Source organism: Gymnoscopelus microlampas (genome assembly GCF_963454915.1).
Source record: "Gymnoscopelus microlampas genome assembly, chromosome: 5".
Lineage (NCBI taxonomy): Eukaryota > Metazoa > Chordata > Actinopteri > Myctophiformes > Myctophidae > Gymnoscopelus > Gymnoscopelus microlampas.
Window position 1 is genome coordinate 3,754,931 of NC_139942.1, and position 18,856 is coordinate 3,773,786.

The following is an 18,856-nucleotide window of genomic DNA, read 5'->3' on the forward strand; positions in this document are numbered from 1 at the left end:
TGAGGAAGAGTTTGGTTCTTTTCTTTACGCGAAAAGCATCCCAGAGACAAGAATGTGCTCTATTTGGACTTCCGAGCACTTTTCATTTTTTTCTTGTAAACGTTTAACTTTGACACTGCGGAACTGTTGGTAATGTATTCTCAATTTTAATGTTGTTATCCTACCCAGGACCTCTACGATGATGTCCTTCTTCCTCTCTCCTCCTTCGTTCTTGGCGCTCAGGGTGTACATGCCTTGGTGTGCGCGCTTGCAGTTCTTGATGACCAGAGAGTTGGAGATGCCCGTGGTCTCCACCGCCGCCTCCGCAGGGAGCTCGGCGTCGTCATATGCCCAGGTGATTGTCGGAGCCGGTTTACCAGAGACGAAGGCGATGATATGGACGGTCGATCCCGCATGGAGCACCATCTTCTCCTTCACTGACGCATCCAGATCTATCTCAGGAGGAACTGGAGTGGAGAGGAGAGGAAGAGGTTACTCAAATGTTTTACTTAAGTAAAATACATCAAAATGAAATACACACGATCTCAGGAGTGATGTGACAATATAATTGACTTGTAACATTTGTGGGAGGGGCCTGTTTCTCAAAATGCCATATATCAGGGACGCAGGATCCGATCAGCACCAATTTTTTTTGCACGTTGCATGGCCTCCAACGCTATTCCTCCCAGTTCATTCCTCGTTTATAGAAATATAATTGTGAATAAAATGTGAAAACTCCCATTCACGTGTTTTTCTCTTGGAAACCGTAAGGGCTAGTTACAACACTTGGAAGAGAGGTTCACAGTCCAGTGGCCTACACAGGGGAAAAAAAAATGACACCAGCCAGCCTCATAGTGGCGCTATAACTATAACGGACAGCTTTACCTTTCGCTTATAACTTTTGAACTGTAGGTTGTAGAATCAAAATATAGTTAAAACTTAACACCATATATCATGAACACAGGATCCGATCAGCAACAAATTAGAATTGCATGTTGTGATTCTAATCTTCTGTATTACATTTTGGGGGGTTCAAAATTGGAGTTTCTGCATATCAACCAATAGGGGGCCAGCCTAATTAGTTTGCAACGTCAATCAACTTCAAACAGTACTGACCTGGGTCAGATGAATTCGCTCCTTTGGGTTGTGTTACACTGAGTGGTGGAGGAGAAGGCTGAGGGCACCTGATGAGAGATGAAAAAATGTTATACTAACATAAATATACCAATTCAAATGAATGTTTGGTGTAAATACCAAACATGTGTCAGTAACTCAAATCAACATGTTTTGTCTCTTTGAAGACCACAAATTTAAAAACAACATTCCTGTCATAATAATGAGGAAATCCTGGGTAACTAATTCAAATTTGTAAGAATTAGAAACAGAAAGAGGATACTTGAGAATTATACATGATACTAAAAGTATAATGGCCTGAAAAGGTGCATTCTCTTGTACTAATACAATATTTAGCCTAAACATGAATTTAAATGTACATTACTTACAGTTCATCAAGAAGTAACTTCTCATGTTTCTTAAGACCTTGGTAGAAAATCTCTTTGGCCTTTTCTGTGTTCAGGAGGTCATAGAGTGCCCTCATCTTCTCCGGATTGTTGACATTATTTCTCACATTTTCTTGGTCCTCTTGGTTGATGACATTCTTGTCAAAGAGCACATCCAGGATGTTATTGACCTTTTTCACTTTCTCAATCAGCTTAAGTCGGTGTTGATCAACAAAGTGTTTCTCTGGAGCTAAGTGGAATGAACATTGAGTTGTGGGTGAGACTGTTCGGGTAAAAAGCATTTAAACACGTTTCTGAACATTCTGTGTGAGGGGTAGGACCCTAGGACCTGGGAGCCTAGAGCAGGCAGCGGCAGTATAGACGGGTTTCCTGTTAGTAAACATGAGAGGAATATGACCGCGCAGAGGAGGGGGAAGCCTATGGGTGCGTTTGGAAATTACGCACCGGAGCACACTCGCCTATTAGTTTGTATTGGCCAGTGCGCTCACTGCCGCTCAGGGCTGTATTTTCAAACGCGCCTTTCACCCGGGCATGCGCAGATTGCGCATTCTGCTCTGTGATGACGTCGCGCGGAAATCCGTCTATAGTATAGGGCATAGCAGTGGCGGCCATTTTTTGGTGCCACTGATGGAAAACCCATACATTTTTTCCATAGAGATTTCCGAAAATATTTATATAAATTATGTTAATGATGGAACCAAGCCATCCAGGCTCCTGGTGAATCATGACCATAAAACATTTGATGCTGTGTCAATGCTTTTTTCTTTTGGAAAAGGGTATTTATTAAATATAGTATATAGGCGTGGGACAAAATATCGATATTGCGATGTGTCGCAATACTTCCCCTCGCGATAACTATATCGATATTACACAGCCGGCAAATATCAATATTTTATTACACCATGCATTTGACTGCCATAACCTATTACATTTGTCATTATTTTGTTTTCACTAATATTTATTTTATTTTGCTAATAGATCCAGTAGTTGTGTTCTTACGACTTCCGGTCGTCGCCTTCAACCGGTAGTGTGCCGGTTGAGAGCTCACTATCTCAGAGCGAGTTGCGCGTCCGTGAGGACGGATGTGTTTGTGTTTGTTTGTAAGCAGTGTGTCGCTGGCAAGGTTTGTTTTATTGTTTTGAATGTCAACATTTAAGTTCTATGTCAACATTTGTGTTTTATGTTAGGTTTCATTATGAGTTTAATTTATCTATTTGTTTTTGTTTCAGTTTGTTTGTTAGTTGTTCTTTTGGGTTTCCTGGACGCATTCCCTTCACTACAATATGCAGCCAGTGAGGTACGTTTCATTGCAAGTGTATTTTCTTTCATTATGTTTTGTATGTGTTACATGTTATGTTTATTCTGATCGTTGTTTATTTTTGTGTCTTTTGTGCAAGTTTTGATGTTGATCTGTGAGCCGTAAGTGTGCTTAATAAACCATCAGTGAGAAAACATCTGACTTTGTTTGTGAACGGAGTGACAATGCATAATGCTCTAGTATGGATTCCCCCGGTTGCCACAGACTAGAGTGCAGTACTTCATGTCACCTGTCCTGGCGCTACTGAGATAAATGAGGGTAAACTAATAATAAGTTTACACGAAATAAATTGGAGATACTTGCTAAGCACTGTCAAGTTTTGATAAAACAAGTTGCTACTCACTGCTAAGAAATCATTTTTCCCCTGTAAATTGTATTTGCAATATTTTAGAGAGGGGTTATTTTGTATACTTTCTTGTTTGCAGTCAGTGTTGCATGCATATTTGTGTACTTTTTACTAGGCCAGTTCGTTATGCTCAAAAATGTAATACGATTTTGGGATAAATGCATAATTCCAGATTTATGCCTTTAATGGGTATTTTTTTCTTTTTCAGTTACAGATATCGGGATATAATTGTTGCTAAAAAACCTTTGCAATATATCGAGTATCGCAGATATCAAGTATCATGATATTATCGTTATCGAGGGCAAAATATTGCCATTATCGTATTGTGAGCTATATCCTTATCGTCCCACCCCATCCATCTTCAACCGCCGGAATCGGGTCCTGGTCCCACCCCTATTAGTATATATTATAATTCAATATTCAAACATTTTTTTGACACAGAATAAAATGTTTTATGGTCATATTTCACCAGGAAAAGAGGAGAAGTCCGCACACCTTTAGCTGCCAGTAGAAAATGATTTAATAGATTCAGCCTTAAACTATTAAATAATTTTCATCATGTAAATCATGTACGTACATATATATATATATATATATATATATATATATATATATATACATATATATATACTGTGGCACTACAAAATGTCCGCCACTGCTGTGCCCTATAGTGCGTACCAAAAACTCCTGAAGTGGGCGTCAACAAGTGTCATTTGGTAGCGCAGACATCTTTGTGGGGTATAAACCAGGTTGACTTAACATTGCCCCCCAAGTATGTCTGCAGCTACTATTCCACGCCCCCCCCCCCCCCCCCCCCCCCCCCCCGCGCCCCCGTGGTGACGAGACGTTGGCACGCACTATATGGGAATGGCCGATCCCGTGGGATCAAACTACTTACTGTAATCAGCGGCGGCCATAGCTGAGTGGTCAGTGAGCACGCCTGGGCAGCCAGAGGCCTTGGTTGTCGCAGGTTCAATTCCAGGCCAGCGATGTGTCCCTGTGTTGTTATAGGATGGGTAAATTACTGCATTACACTATGATCATAAGTTATTATAAATGGCCATCTGTTACTTTATGATCATTTAATAATGCTGTATAATAAAGTCTAAAATGCCTTATACTCACTGTCATAACGCATTTTAATCACTGTTATAATGCCTTATTATTCCTTATAATGCATTATAACTGTGATTATAATGCATTATAGCAGTGATAATAAAGCATTAGCAATCGATTATAATAATGGATTATAACTATGAGAATTCATTTTGGGTTGCATAGCAAGTGTTACCAAGTGGGCAGCAATTATGAAGTATTATAATACTTGACATTATAAGTCATTATAACATGCTGGGAAAGAGTAGTAGAGACCAGATTGAGAGCAGAGGTGGACATCAGCGAGCAGCAGTATGGGTTCATGCCAGGGAAAAGCACAACAGATGCATTGTTCGCCCTGAGAATGCTGATGGAGAAGTATAGAGAAGGACAAAAGGAGCTACACTGTGTATTTGTAGACCTAGAAAAGGCATACGATAGGGTACCAAGAGAGGAGCTGTGGCACTGTATGAGGAAGTCAGGAGTGGCAGAAAAGTATGTGAGAGTAGTACAGGACATGTATGAGGGTAGTGAGACGGTGGTGAAGTGTGCAGTGGGAGGGACAGAGGGTTTCAAGGTCGGGGTGGGATTGCATCAAGGGTCGGCCCTCAGCCCATTCCTATTCGCCATGATGATGGACAGGCTGACAGATGAGGTCAGGCAGGAGGCCCCGTGGACCATGATGTTTGCAGACGACATCGCAATTTGTAGTGAGAGCAGGGAGCAGGTAGAAGAAAATCTAGAGAAGTGGAGACATGCACTGGAGAGAAGAGGGATGAGAGTGAGCAGGAGCAAGACAGAGTACATGTGTGTAAATGAGAGGGAGGAAGGAGGGGGGGTGAAGATGCAGGGAGTGGAGGTACCGAAAGTGCACGAGTTTAAATACTTGGGGTCAACGGTGCAGAGTAGTGGAGATTGTGGCAGGGAGGTGAAGAAGAGAGTGCAGGCGGGGTGGTGCGGGTGGAGAAGGATGACTGGGGTGATCTGTGACAGAATGGTACCAGCGAGAGTGAAGGGAAGGGTCTATAGCAGTGTCGTGAGACCAGCCATGCTGTATGGACTAGAGACTGTGGCACTGACCAGCAGGCAGGTGACGGAGCTGGAGGTGGCAGAGATGAAAATGCTGCGCTTCTCTCTGGGAGTGACGAGAGTGGACAAGATCAGGAATGAGTACATAAGGGGAAGCGCTCACGTGGAACCGCTGGGACAGAAAGTGAGAGAGGCAAGACTGAGGTGGTATGGACATGTGCGGAGAAGGGAAGGGGAGTACATTGGGAGGAGGATGCTGGAGATGGAGCTGCCAGGGAAGAGGAGGAAGGGAAGGCCGAAGAGAAGGTACATGGACGCGGTGAAGGAGGACATGAAGGCAGTGGGCGTGACGGAGGAGGAAGCAGAGGACCGAGCCAAATGGAAGCGAATGATCCGCTGTGGCAACCCCTGACGGGAGCAGCCGAAAGACAAAGAAGAAGATAACATGCTGTATAATGTGTTATGATTGCATCATACATTGTTATGATTATTTACTATAACTGTAATTATCACGTGTTATAAGCATAATACAATGCATTTATACTTGAACTTATAAGTCATTATAATAAGCTTTACAATGTGTTATGGTAATGGTTATAAAGCATTATGATTATTTATGAGCTCTTATACCTATGTTTATAAAGGATTATGATCGGATTATAATGCCTTATAAGTATGTGTATAATGCGTTATACACATGGGATGCATAGCAAGTGCTATGCTTTTTTCTTGTTGTTTTTTTCTTAGATGCTCCTTTTTAGCCTCAATTATTATTATTTTTATTTTTATTTTAGGGTTAGGGTTAAAACAGTTAGTTAGGAGCAAGTTTCAGGCCATTTGGAGTCGATTGGTGGTACTTTGTAGTGACACTATTTTGGGTCCATAACATTTCACTGAGCTAAGGACTTTAGAGAAAAGTTTTTTTTTTCTCTCTGGGGTGGTGGGCAGGCACTTTACCACAACGCCACCTGAGTGCCCCTCTGTATCATTCTATAGGTTACCATATACCATATGTGTGGCTGACAATCACATACGCACAACACAGCCACCATTTCTACATTCCTGAGCATAACGATGGGCTATGAATCATATTTTCACTAAACGTCGAGCTATACTTGTAGTTCTTGCTGATGGGACAAAAACAATCTTCAAATACTGCGTACTGCACATTATAGTTGTGCACGGCACGTTTCATTTCAGCATTAATTTATTCATTAACAGAGTTAACAGACTCCTCTACTGCATCATTGTGCACACAGCCTCTCTCACACTTAAGACTCTGCAGGGAGTATCTGAGGTCATAGTCACTCTCTGCCAACCGGTGTACATTCCTCTCCTATCGCCACAAATAACTTGTCTTGTTGTGTGTTTGTGTTGTTATGGTACGTGTTGTGTGTCTGTATGACCCTGTTAGAAACTGGGCTATAAGTACAGATATCGTCACATTCATCTTGTTTCAAAATGCAGTAATAATGGAGGAAGCAAATGGCTTCCAAACTGGCCCAAAACTGTAAAAGAATATGAAAGACATTGTGAATGCAGAAATAGCATTTAATGTTCCTATAAAGCAGTGCACGGTTCAAGCACCTTAAAAGCCAGTAACACTAGAAGTCTGTCAACACACATATAACACAACATCAGGGGTCATCACCATGCCAGCTTGTGATGGACATTTTCATTAATACTTTATTTTTGCCACAGACATACAAAATAAGTGATCAATAATTTTACCAGAAATACATAATGAACTCCTAATATGCCTTAGTGTCTATGGCATAGACACTGAGGCATATTAGGTTCATTTCATTTATATTATTTATACTAGTCCATACCCACAGTAATATGCAGTTGGGTTATGCACTATACCCGTGGGGGGATATGCGCACACGATCTGGCGACCCGGAATGGATTTTTTTTGTCTGGGTTTTCAAATGATCAAACAAATGGTAGCCTACAGCAGAATCTGCTGGTCCATCTTCCATACATGGTTGCTCACCTCTGGTAAGGTGCTTTAAAGACCTGCTTTAAACCCTAGCTCATGTCATTATCTAACTGTTAGAGAGGTTCTACATGTATACTGCCTGGTTGTTGAAGACCCTGTCCATTTGGCTGTTTTAACAATGGCTATCACAATGCTATGCCTTCCGCTGATTCAACTTAAAATATGATGTCATTAATAGAAATATATAAGATGTGTAAACTCCTTTATTTCGTGGTGGATTGTATCCCTGCTGATGAAGGCAAAAATGTATATAATAGGGCCCTGATGCAGTCTGATGCCCAGGGGCCTATGCATGGACTCAGGATCCAGATTTGGTGGATGTGTGTTATGTGTACAGTATGTGATTGCTAGCCACACATATTGCCTATGGTAACCTATCCACCTGTTTCCTAGGCTTTTCACTGTGTTCCACTTCCTGTCTTTTGATCCAATGAAATCCAATGAAACCGGTCAGATGACTAATGATATCCAATGAAATCCGACAGGAAGTGGAAAACACACAGCCAAGAAACAGGTGGATAGCAAGGGTTCCCAAACTTTTCAGGCAGTGACTCCCCAAAATAATCATATATGAACTGGGGACCCCCCCAAAATAATCATATTTGAACTGGGGACCCCCCAAAATAATCATATTTGAACTGGGGACCCCCCAAAATAATCATATGTGAACTGGGGATCCCCCAAAATAAATATATTTGAACTGGGGACCCCCCAAAATAATCATATTTGAACTGGGGACCCCCCAAAATAATCATATGTGAACTGGGGATCCCCCAAAATAATCATATTTGAACTGGGGACCCCCAAAATAATCATATTTGAACTGGGGACCCCCCAAAATAATCATATTTGAACTGGGGACGCCCCACACTGACAAGCACTACATATTGTGAAAAAATAGCCGATCTACAAGCTCACAGTGCCTCGCATTGCAAGTTGTTGTGAGCTTGTGGATCGGAAATAAAAAATAAAAAAAAACGTCTAACAACTTATAACAAAGGTAATGTTTTTTTTAAAATAATTTGTATTGTACTTTTGACATAGTAGCCTAATGGTCTTATTAATTGTTAGTTTTTTCCTTTTAGAGGAATTAAAAAGGTTTTACAAGTCCTTAAATCAGGGATGTCAAACATACGGCCCGCGGGCCGGATCAGGCCCGCTAACTAGTTTAATCCGGCCCGCGAGATGATTTTGAAAAGCATTAAAAAATTCAAAAAAAAACAATTTCCAAAAAAAAAAAAAAAAAAATCGGGGGGGAAATGGAACGCTCGTCCAAAAACACACTGCCCCATTTTTTTCGCGGACCGTGGCCGCCGGATTAGACCCGGGGCGATGGTGTTTTGGGACGAGGCTTTCGCCGAAAAACGTCGCCACAAAACACACTCGCCCCCATTTATTTCGCCGACCGAGCCACGCGGAAATACCCGGGGCGAGCGTGTTTAGGGACGAGGCGTTCGAATACATCTCACACCGCTGCTTCCAGCGAACACATGTGGACCGGTGGGAACTAACTTGTCAACATTAGCTTACGACCCAACGTGCTTTGGCTCCCAGACTCAATGCTGGCCCAAAATGGCCTTATCAAAGAAGAGAAAAGTGGACTCGGAGTGCAGAGTGTTTCAAGAAAAATGGACATCCTCATATTTATTCACGGAAGTTAATGGGAAAGCTGTGTGTTTGGTTTGTTCAAAAGATATTGCAGTTATGAAAGAATATAACATTCGTCGCCACTACTACACTACGAAGCATCATGCCGACAAATACCAAAACATTCAAGGAGAAATGAGAAAAGAGAAGGTGAAAGAATTGTTGGCGGGTCTGAAAAAACAGCAGTCAGCATTTACTCGTAGCCGAGAAATAAGTGACGATGCAGTGACTTTTGCAAATATCAGCCTGGCAAGAAACACAGTTGCAGACAGGATTACTGATCTTTCAGCGGATTTGGACAGCCAATTGAAGCGCAAAGTACAGTCATTCATTGCGTTTTCAGTCGCAATTGACGAAAGCACCGACATTACAGATATTGCTCAACTGGCTGTATTCATCCGTGGAGTTGATGACACTATGACAGTCACCGAAGAGTTTGTTGAATTGGTCCCAATGACGGATACAACCACAGCTGCTGATATTTTCACTGCACTCGTCGGGGCCCTGGACAGGGTCGGAGTGGACTGGGCTCGTGCTGTCAGCCTGGCTACAGATGGTTGCCCCTCAATGGTCGGGAGAAAAGCAGGTGTTGTGACAAAGTTCAGGGAGAAAGTGCAGACTGCAAATGGAGGACGTGATTTTTGGACTTTTCACTGTGTTTTGCACCAGGAGGCTTTGTGTTGCAAGTCATTAAAGATGGATAACGTCATGAAGTTGGTCATCCAAACGGTTAATTTCATCCGATCCAGAGGCCTAAATCACCGTCAGTTTGACAGCCTTCTCAGAGAGAATGACATCAACCATGGGCTTCCATACCACACCGAGGTAAGATGGTTAAGCCGAGGCAATGTGCTGAAGCGTTTCTTTGAATTGCGAGGGGAAATTGAACAGTTCATGGAAAAAAAGGGCAAACCAGTGTTAGAATTCCAATCCACAGAATGGATGCAGGACCTTGCATTTATGGTGGATGTTACAGAGCACTTGAATAAGTTGAATACAATGCTGCAAGGGCGCAACAAAGTTGTCACACAGTATTATGACAACATATGTGCGTTCAAGTTGAAGCTGTCTTTGTGGGAAACACAACTCGCACGTGGTGATGCTGCTCACTTTCCTTGTCTGAAAGATGTGTGCGCGAGCAGCGCGACACGTCGCGGCGCAGACATGAAGCGGTTCAAAGAGAAAATAGCGGGGCTATCCCAGGAATTTGAGCAACACTTTCAGATTTTTGTTGAACTGGAGAAAGACTTCAAAGTTTTTTCCTCTCCATTCACCGCTAATGCCTCTGATCTACCCGTAAACATCCAACTTGAGATAATAGACTTGCAGTGTGACTCAGATTTGAAGGACAAGTTTGCCACGGCTGGCTTGGACACATTTTATCAGTATCTCTTGCCTGCGCGTTACCCCAACTTGACAGCCCATGCTGCAAAAGTGTTGTGTATGTTTGGAACCACATATGTTTGTGAGCAAGTGTTCTCTATTATGAACATCAATAAAACAAAGCTGCGCTCTCGGCTCACGACCGAACACTTGAGTAACATTCTGAAATTGGCTGCCACTCAGGATGTGACGCCTGATATTGACGCACTTGTGAAAGCTAAAAGATGCCAGGTTTCAGGAGTGAAATAAACAATGTGTAACACCCCACTTAAAATGTTGCATGAGAGACTGCACCCTGCCCTGATATAGTTCTGTGAAAAGTATTGCCTTCTGTGGACATGTAAAGACAGTGAACAGTGTGTGATTTACTGTAATGATGTGATGTCAGTCACCTAATTTCATAAGTTTGGTTTGTTGAAATTGTTCATGCAATGCACAGCTTTTAGTTTTCTAGTGTTGCCTACAAGGCAGGGAGTACTCAAACCTCTTTAATTGTTTCTACCTCAGTTTGTACTTTGTATGGTTTGTTGAGTTAGCACAGGATTAATACCTTTGATACCTAGAGTTATTCATTTATTATTTATTTTGTATTTTTGTTCAATCCCAGATAGGCTGTGACTTAAAGTTTTATGGATTATCATTTGTAGATACACTGACTGAGATGAAGTCTAAGTTTCAATCACTGAGGCATTGTGTTCTTGATATTGCACTTTTTTGCCTACAAGGCAGGGGGTACTCAACCCTCTTTAATTGTTCCTACCTCAGTTTGTACTTTGTATGGTTTGTTGAGTTAGCACAGGATTAATATGAGGTATTTGATACCTAGAAGAGTTGTTTTATTCATTTATTATTTATTTTGTATTTTTGTTCAATCCCAGATAGGCTGTGACTTAAAGTTTTATGGATTTGTAGATACACTGAGATGAAGTCTAAGTTTCAATCACTGAGGCATTGTGTTCTTGATATTGCACTTTTTTGCCTACAACTTAAGGCAGGGGGTACTCAACCCTCTTTAATTGTTCCTACCTCAGTTTGTACTTTGTATGGTTTGTTGAGTTAGCGCAGGATTAATATGAGGTATTTGATACCTAGAAGAGTGTGTTCTTGATATTGCCCTTTTTTTTTCCAAATAAGAGGATTATTTGTGAAGTTTACATTTTCAGAATGTGCTTGTACTAACTAAGACTAAGTAAAGTAAACAAAGAAAACTATCTGAAGTTGTTGTTATTGTTATTATTAGTTATTATGCCATGATTTTACCGGTCCGGTACCGGTCCGGCCCTCTGGCCCTCTGGCCCTCCTCCATGTGGCCCCTGAGCTAAGATGAGTTTGACATCCCTGCTCTATGAGGTATTGGAGTTGTTCTTCTGGGATGTGGAATGCCTGTCTGCCGTGTTCATTTGTGTGAAATGTCAGACATCTGAAAGCATTTGCCTTGTGTTTCAATAGATCTAAGGCTTCATCAAATTTTCTAAATATCTGTTCAGCGTTTTCTAGGTCTGGAAGGCCTGACAACAACTTCATTATGTTTTCCACAATGTCCATGGCTTGTTCGTTGCTTTCCATTTCCAGTGGAGCTGGTTGTTCACTCAATTGTCGGCCAACTGAGTCAAGTACATCGGCCACTATATCCAAGATGTTTTGGCCAGCAGGAATATGTGGTCTGAAATGATGGAGGGGACAAAAAGAAGGGGGGAAAAAATGATTAATTACATGCTTCTCTATGGTCCTTAATACATAACTTCCCTATTCTGGTCTTCATTATTCGATTAGATGTTAATGATATTGTTAAAATATATACTAGTAAAACACATCATAACTTCAACCCGGGCTAACGCATAAATGCATGGGTGTGAATAGCGGATCCGGAACCCATGGGGGGTCCACAAAGTTACAACTGGGGGGGGGGGGGGGGGGGGGGGTCTCCACTCACCACTTATTTCTTTGTTGTTTATTTGTTTTGTTTTTTGATCTACAAGCTCACAACGCCTTGCTTGTAGATCGGCTATTTAAAAAAAATGTGTGCCTCTTTCTTATATTATTTGACAATTTGGCCAATGTTTGACCCATATTTATTTTTAGGGTGGCATTTTACACCACTAACAACTTTAAACAGAGTTTATTTTTAATTCACGTTTGTTATACTGAAATCAAATGTTACCCATACAATCAGGTCTGCTCATGTCACTGCACAGAGACGTCACGTTTCAACTCCGCAGACGACCCTTGTTGTGTTTGTTATACGCAAAAATGTTACCAAAGAAGTCGGTGACTTCGGTCTGAGCATGCGCAAAATGGCGGCGTCCGTGGACATTATATCATAGAGTTAACAATAAGCATTATAGAGACATGTTATGTAATTACAAGACGATTTCTAAGTGGATCTTATTGTTTATAAAGTAGGATGCGGCCATGCAAAATGGTGGTGTCCTGCGGATTTGTAAAATACTCGCGGAAAAAACAGCAGGGCTACGTTCTAACGTGGTTCTGGGGCCTTGATTATTTGAGAACTAGCTAACAAAACAGCACCAAAAAGTATTTGACGATTCCATTCCATATCAATAAAGTTCATAGCACCATTACATTGACCAAATTCCCCAAACAAATAACATTAAACACGAAAATACCACCGACTATCAGCCACTTAATGACCTAATATTAAAACTTAACATTATTAAGTCACGGAATTAATTTGTCTTTGTATTACAAATAAATCAATCTTACCTGCTTGCCATTGTTGGATGATGGCCACGTTTCTCTGGCTGTTTCAGCTCAGCTTCTCCGAAGCACGTTAGCACAATGAATCAATGGATGCATATTTTTAAAAGCTCTTTTCACTTCCTGCCTGCTGACCAGCGTTTACGACTATTGCCCTTGGGTGCATAGCGCCACTTACTGTTCGGGAGTATGTATTTTTTTTTATCACAACACCAGTCGCCAGTGTTGTAAAAAGCACTCAAAATCTTTGCTTATAGGGATCTTTCCTGACAGGGATTGATACACATCAGTATTGATACACATTTCAATGTAGGCCTATTTAATTTTAGACAGTATCTATCATGTCATACCACTGGATCATGTGAAAGTAGCAGATATACAAGTCCAGACCAGTTTATTTTTTTGTATTGGTACCAGACACGTAAAACTTACCGTGACAAGCCTATACTACTTGTCACATTTCTCATGTAGGTACGATGACGTCATCGCGCATTCGCACATGGCCATTATAATACTAAATAATAATACATAAATGCCGGACCGCTCACGGTCATTATAATAAAAATGGAGAGAGAGACAGCAACACTAGTCTATGAAACAAGGCACGCTCATTTATGGCAAAAGTACAAAAGTATTGGCATCAAAATATAGGCTACTTAAAGTATAGGCTAGCCTACTCATTATGCCGAATGTCACGTTTTTGTTGTATTATTATGATAAGCTTTGAAACATGCTGTAACTCATTGGTTCTCAAAGTGGGGTCCGGGGACCCCCAGGGGTACTTGAGGGGCTTCCAGGGGGTCCCCAGCTAAATGATGGATAGGAACCAATGGACCCTTATGGGTCTGTAACTCTGAGAGTGTACAAATGGAACCAAATGGACCCGTTAGGGTCCATTTGGTTCCATTTGTACACTCTCAGAGTTAAATTAACATTGATTTTACAATATGAATTGGGGTGCCAGAGATAGAGATGCCATTACATGGGGGTCCGTAGCCCTAATGCATGTCAAACTGGGGGTCCTTGAAATTAAAATGGTTGAGAATCACTGCTCAGTGCTCGTCGTAAAATTCTTCTCTTATGGGGGTCCCTGGCTTATCTTTCCAAATGGGGGGCTATAAGTGTCAATTTGGGGGTCCTTGACATGAAAAAGTTTGAGAACCACTGCTGTAACTCATTCACTGTGACAAAAACCCTCTTTCTGCGCCGAGTAGCGCACGGTGCGCACATGGGTTTAATGTGGAGTCTGTCGTCCCAAAACACAATCGCCCCGGGTCAAAATCCAGCGACCATGGAGAGGCCGCGGATGGCCCGCTCAAAAGGTGCGTGGGGTGGGGTGTTTCGCGACGACCGTTCCGGCTGCCCATGGAATGAATTGATGAAGTAAAACTCATCTGTTTGCGCAGCAGTTGCCCCCTAATAATGTTGTTTTCGTTTATTTTTGTTCACGTATGCTATTAAGATAATGCAGCTATTTCAGTAGTGGGCCTTAACATGTGATTAAAAATGTATTTGGCCCCTCATATATAAAACAAATGTAAAATCTGATTTAAAAGTGAAACTTGCAGCTGATCAATGCGTGTCTGCGTTTATGTGTGGACAGGGATTGATATATACACATCAGTATTGATACACAATTCAATGTAGGCCTATTTAATTTTAGACAGTAGCAGGCTATCTATCATGTCATACCACTGGATCAATATTCTAAAGAAAAACTGATTTCTGAGTCCTATATTTGCAGTGCAGTTTCTGATTTCTCTAGTCTACCTCCTATCCACAAATTAGAGTTCCCTTGTCACAGAGAAAAAGTTGTCAATTGCAATGTGGGAGTGTAAAGAGCTATCAACCAAAAATGCACCTTTTAACTGCATCACTGCTTCCTATTAGTGTACTTTCACAAGTAGCCTACACAGTAGCTGTATACTTGTCTCACTGCTCACTGTTCCTAGGGAAGAGACAATGCATATTCATTTATAAATAGCTTTCTACTCCAGGCACTTAGTGGTAATGGCTAACATATTCATATTTATTTGCTGTAGTGCTGAATGTACAGTACAAATGTAATTGCAATTTTTCGTATTGAGATTAGAAGCACACAACTTCAATATGCAGACTTTATAAGGCCAAAGCCTGAATATATTTCATATCATGCATGCTTTATAGCACAGCATAGGAAACATACAATGGTTTTATTTTATGTTTATGCACGCTTACCAACATTGTCACACTGTAGGGCTCGAATATGTAAAAAAAAGTAAAATGTATTTATTTAAGTTTTATTTGTCATAATTAATATTTGTTTTGATTATTATTATTATTATTTTTGCTCCATGTGTGCGTGTGTACAGAATTCAAACTGCAGCATTGGTTACTGACTGTCAAGGACATATATGATTCTCTCCTTTTCAAACAGTTTTTTTTATCCCTTCTCACAGTCTCAGGTCTCAGCCATTAATTAACAAAGAGCCCAGCCCTTCATGTGTCTGCTCACAGCTGTCCCACTCCCACTGATTGACAGGCTGAACTCTGTGTCAGAAGTCAGAAAAGAAGCTGCAAACCATCCATCCATCATAATGTATAATATTATTTGATATCATTATATATTATATAAAATATATATTTTTTATAATTATATATAATCTACAATATTCGAATATATTTGAATATTATTAATAATAAAGCAATGAAATTCGAATATGATTATAGAACTAACTGACAGCCTATATGTTTATTGTTTTGGAGAGAGAGGCTTATATCAAAAATGTGAAAAAAAACAAAACAAACTCTCACATCTATATGCTAATTATACCTTGCATATAATTCACATTCCGATGTGGTGTCATTAGGCTACATTAAAAAGCTTGACAAGCCAAACTGACTTTGGGTCAGTGCTTGTTTCTCTAACGGCTGAAATGGGTTTAAATTGTTCAATTGGACAAACCGCGCCTAAATTCAAACCGGTATGTTACTGCGCAAGCGTGTCAATTGACTACGCACCAATCAGCGCGCAGAATCTCAGTTTTGTATCATATGAACACACCCACACACCGCATTGCAGATTGCAGACAGGTTCGTGTTCCAGTGCTCTATCATACAGGGGAGGACAAACAAATCAAGAAACTAAGAAGAAACACTTTAAAGGCATTGTAGGGAACATTAAGCCTAAATTTAAAAAATATTTATATATATATTTTTTGCATTTTTTCCCCTCTATCAGCCACTATATAATGATGCTGGGGTGTTTTGAAACACAGTACTCTTTCTGAAAACCCTATTTTCCCTCATTGTTATTGTTTGTGCAGTTCGTTTCCCGGCCACCAGGGGGTGATGCCTCCATAGACTTCCATAGACTTCCTTACGTACCGGACAAATATAACAACAACAACAACAATAGGGAAAATAGGGTTTTCAGAAAGAGGCCTGTGTTTCAGTGCAGGAAAACACCCCAGCATCATTATATAGTGGCTGATAGAGGGGGAAAAATGCAAAAAATATATATATAAATATTTTTTAAATTTAGGCTTAATGTTCCCTACAATGCCTTTAAAAGTAAAAATACACAAGTCGGAGTTGAAGAGAAACTTCAGCAGGTATGTATGGTTCGATGCAATAATGTTTATTTACTACACCGTATGCAAAAAATGCATTTTGTTTCCATTCCTGAATGCCACTTGAATCTCTTTTCCATTTGCCATCACTAGTCATCGACAGAGTGACTAAACTTGGTAGGCCTATAAATAATTGGCCGTATTGGAAGTCTACCTTTTTTTAGGTTTCGAGAGCCTATCAGGCTTCGAACCCTATTACATCTCTACACTTTCATTATTATTCTTCCGCCGGTTTTGCCAGTTCTGGCCTAACCGCGTGGTCACTTTTTATGAAATTCGGCAATATGGTAGAGGGCTATGCCAAACGGCGAAAACCCGAAACTCACAAACATTGGCCAAAGGGTGGCGCTGTAGCACTCAATTGAAATATGCCAACTTTGAACAGGTACAGCTCATGCCCTGTTCGACCTACAGCCATGAAACTTCGATACACACATGCGTCTCCTCATGCCTAACAACTTTCGCTGTTTGACTTTTGACCTCTGACCTTTAGATCTCCCACCATTTCGAATTCTATGAAAAGCAGTAAAAAGCAGTAAAAAAATCACTTCTCCTGGGATTTATGAGCAATCTGTACGAAACTGTATACACATGAACTTTGGACCAATGCCGACAAACGTAACTTAGCGGATTTTCCATAAGTGAAAACGTTAAGCTTTTATAAGCCAATGAAAATTGCAGCTTTTTTTAAATTATTCATCTGCCCTAACACATACATGCAGACTCACATTTGTTTGACACTTTGCAATATTGTAGAGGGTCCTTCCAAGTATCACTGAAACCAATCTTACTCCAATTGGTCAAAGGGGGGCGCTATAGCAATTTTTTGAAAATGCAAACTTTAAACAGGCAAAAGTCATGCCTCGTTTGGCCGACAGCCGTTAAACCTGCTTACACATGTGCCTTGACTCATGAGGAACACATGTATCACTTTGACCAGTAAGCTCTGCCCTTAGATTGTCTGCAATTTTGAGCAGTTTGAAAAACATTTAAATCCAGGATTTCTGAGCAATTTGCATGAAACTGTGTCAAATACATGTTTGAGGCCCTTTTTCACAGGTTCAGGTGTGTTGGTTCAATAGCTTGATCGCTTAATCATCTGCCTTGAAACCATAGGGTAGCCGGTTCGAATCCCACCTCAGGTAGTCTTAATTATAATTGCATTGCACACAACATGACTATATCAATGAATACATGTGCAATTGTTAAAGATGACGAGAAATGAATACTTGAAAGTAGTTATTTTCAATGTATGACGTACTTCATTCGCGCTTTTGTTTTGTTTTGTTGGATTCTCCCTTTTCACTGTCTAAGGCTGTGTATTGGATAGCTCCACCAGTATGTGTGAGTCTCATGTGCCAAAGGTCCCTGGTTCGAATCCCACTTATTACAGTTCACATTTAAATTGCATTGTACAAAACATGACCCTGTTAATTCAGACATGTGCAATGTTTAGACAATAACACGAAATGCTTTTGAGAGTAGTTGTTTTTTATGTATGACATACTTTCTTGTGAAAATAGACGATCTACAATCTCACACCTTTTTAGATAGCAACGCGTTGTGAGCTTGTAGATCGACTATTTTCCACTAGTTTCCATTCCGAAATATATTGAGCAGTTTGAAAAACATTTAAACCAAGGATTTCTGAGCAATTTGCGTGAAAGTGTGTCATGTGTGTAAACTCCCTTTTCACTAGTACAGGTCTGTTGGCCCAATGGCTTAATCATCTGCCTTGAAACCACAGGGTTCCTGGTTCGAATCCCACGTCATGCAGACCTCAACTCAATTGCATTGCACACAACATGACTGTATCAATGAATGACCAATGCCGACAGACGTGAGCAAGCAGATTTTCCATAAGTGAAAACGTTAAGCTTTTTATAAGCCAATGAAAATTGCAGTTTTATGACAATTATTCATCTGCCCCTAAAACATACATGCAGACTCGCATTTGTTTGACACTTTGCAATATTGTAGAAGGTCATTCCAAGTATCACTGAAACCAATCTTACTCCAATTGGTCAAAGGGGGGCGCTATAGCAATTTTTTGAAAATGCAAACTTTAAACAGGCAAAAGTCATGCCTCGTTTGGCCGACAGCCGTTAAACCTGCTTACACATGTGCCTTGACTCATGAGGAACACATGTATCACTTTGACCAGTAAGCTCTGCCCTTAGATTGTCTGCAATTTTGAGCAGTTTGAAA

At 40.7% G+C, this 18,856-nt stretch overlaps 1 protein-coding gene across 1 annotated transcript in view; it reads right to left on the reverse strand.

Annotated features, from left to right (window-relative positions):
- Positions 1-4,301, reverse strand: part of LOC311044833 (immunoglobulin-like and fibronectin type III domain-containing protein 1) — a gene marked incomplete at both ends in the record, with an annotated part of 32,606 nt that extends 28,305 nt beyond the window's left edge. The window contains 5 exons of the mRNA XM_084056649.1: positions 165-446; positions 1,096-1,163; positions 1,482-1,728; positions 4,062-4,160; positions 4,289-4,301. Of these exons, the coding sequence (XP_083912775.1) occupies positions 165-446; positions 1,096-1,163; positions 1,482-1,728; positions 4,062-4,160; positions 4,289-4,301 (709 nt within the window). The remainder of the gene's footprint in view (positions 1-164; positions 447-1,095; positions 1,164-1,481; positions 1,729-4,061; positions 4,161-4,288) is intronic.
- Positions 4,302-18,856: the final 14,555 nt, after the last annotated feature.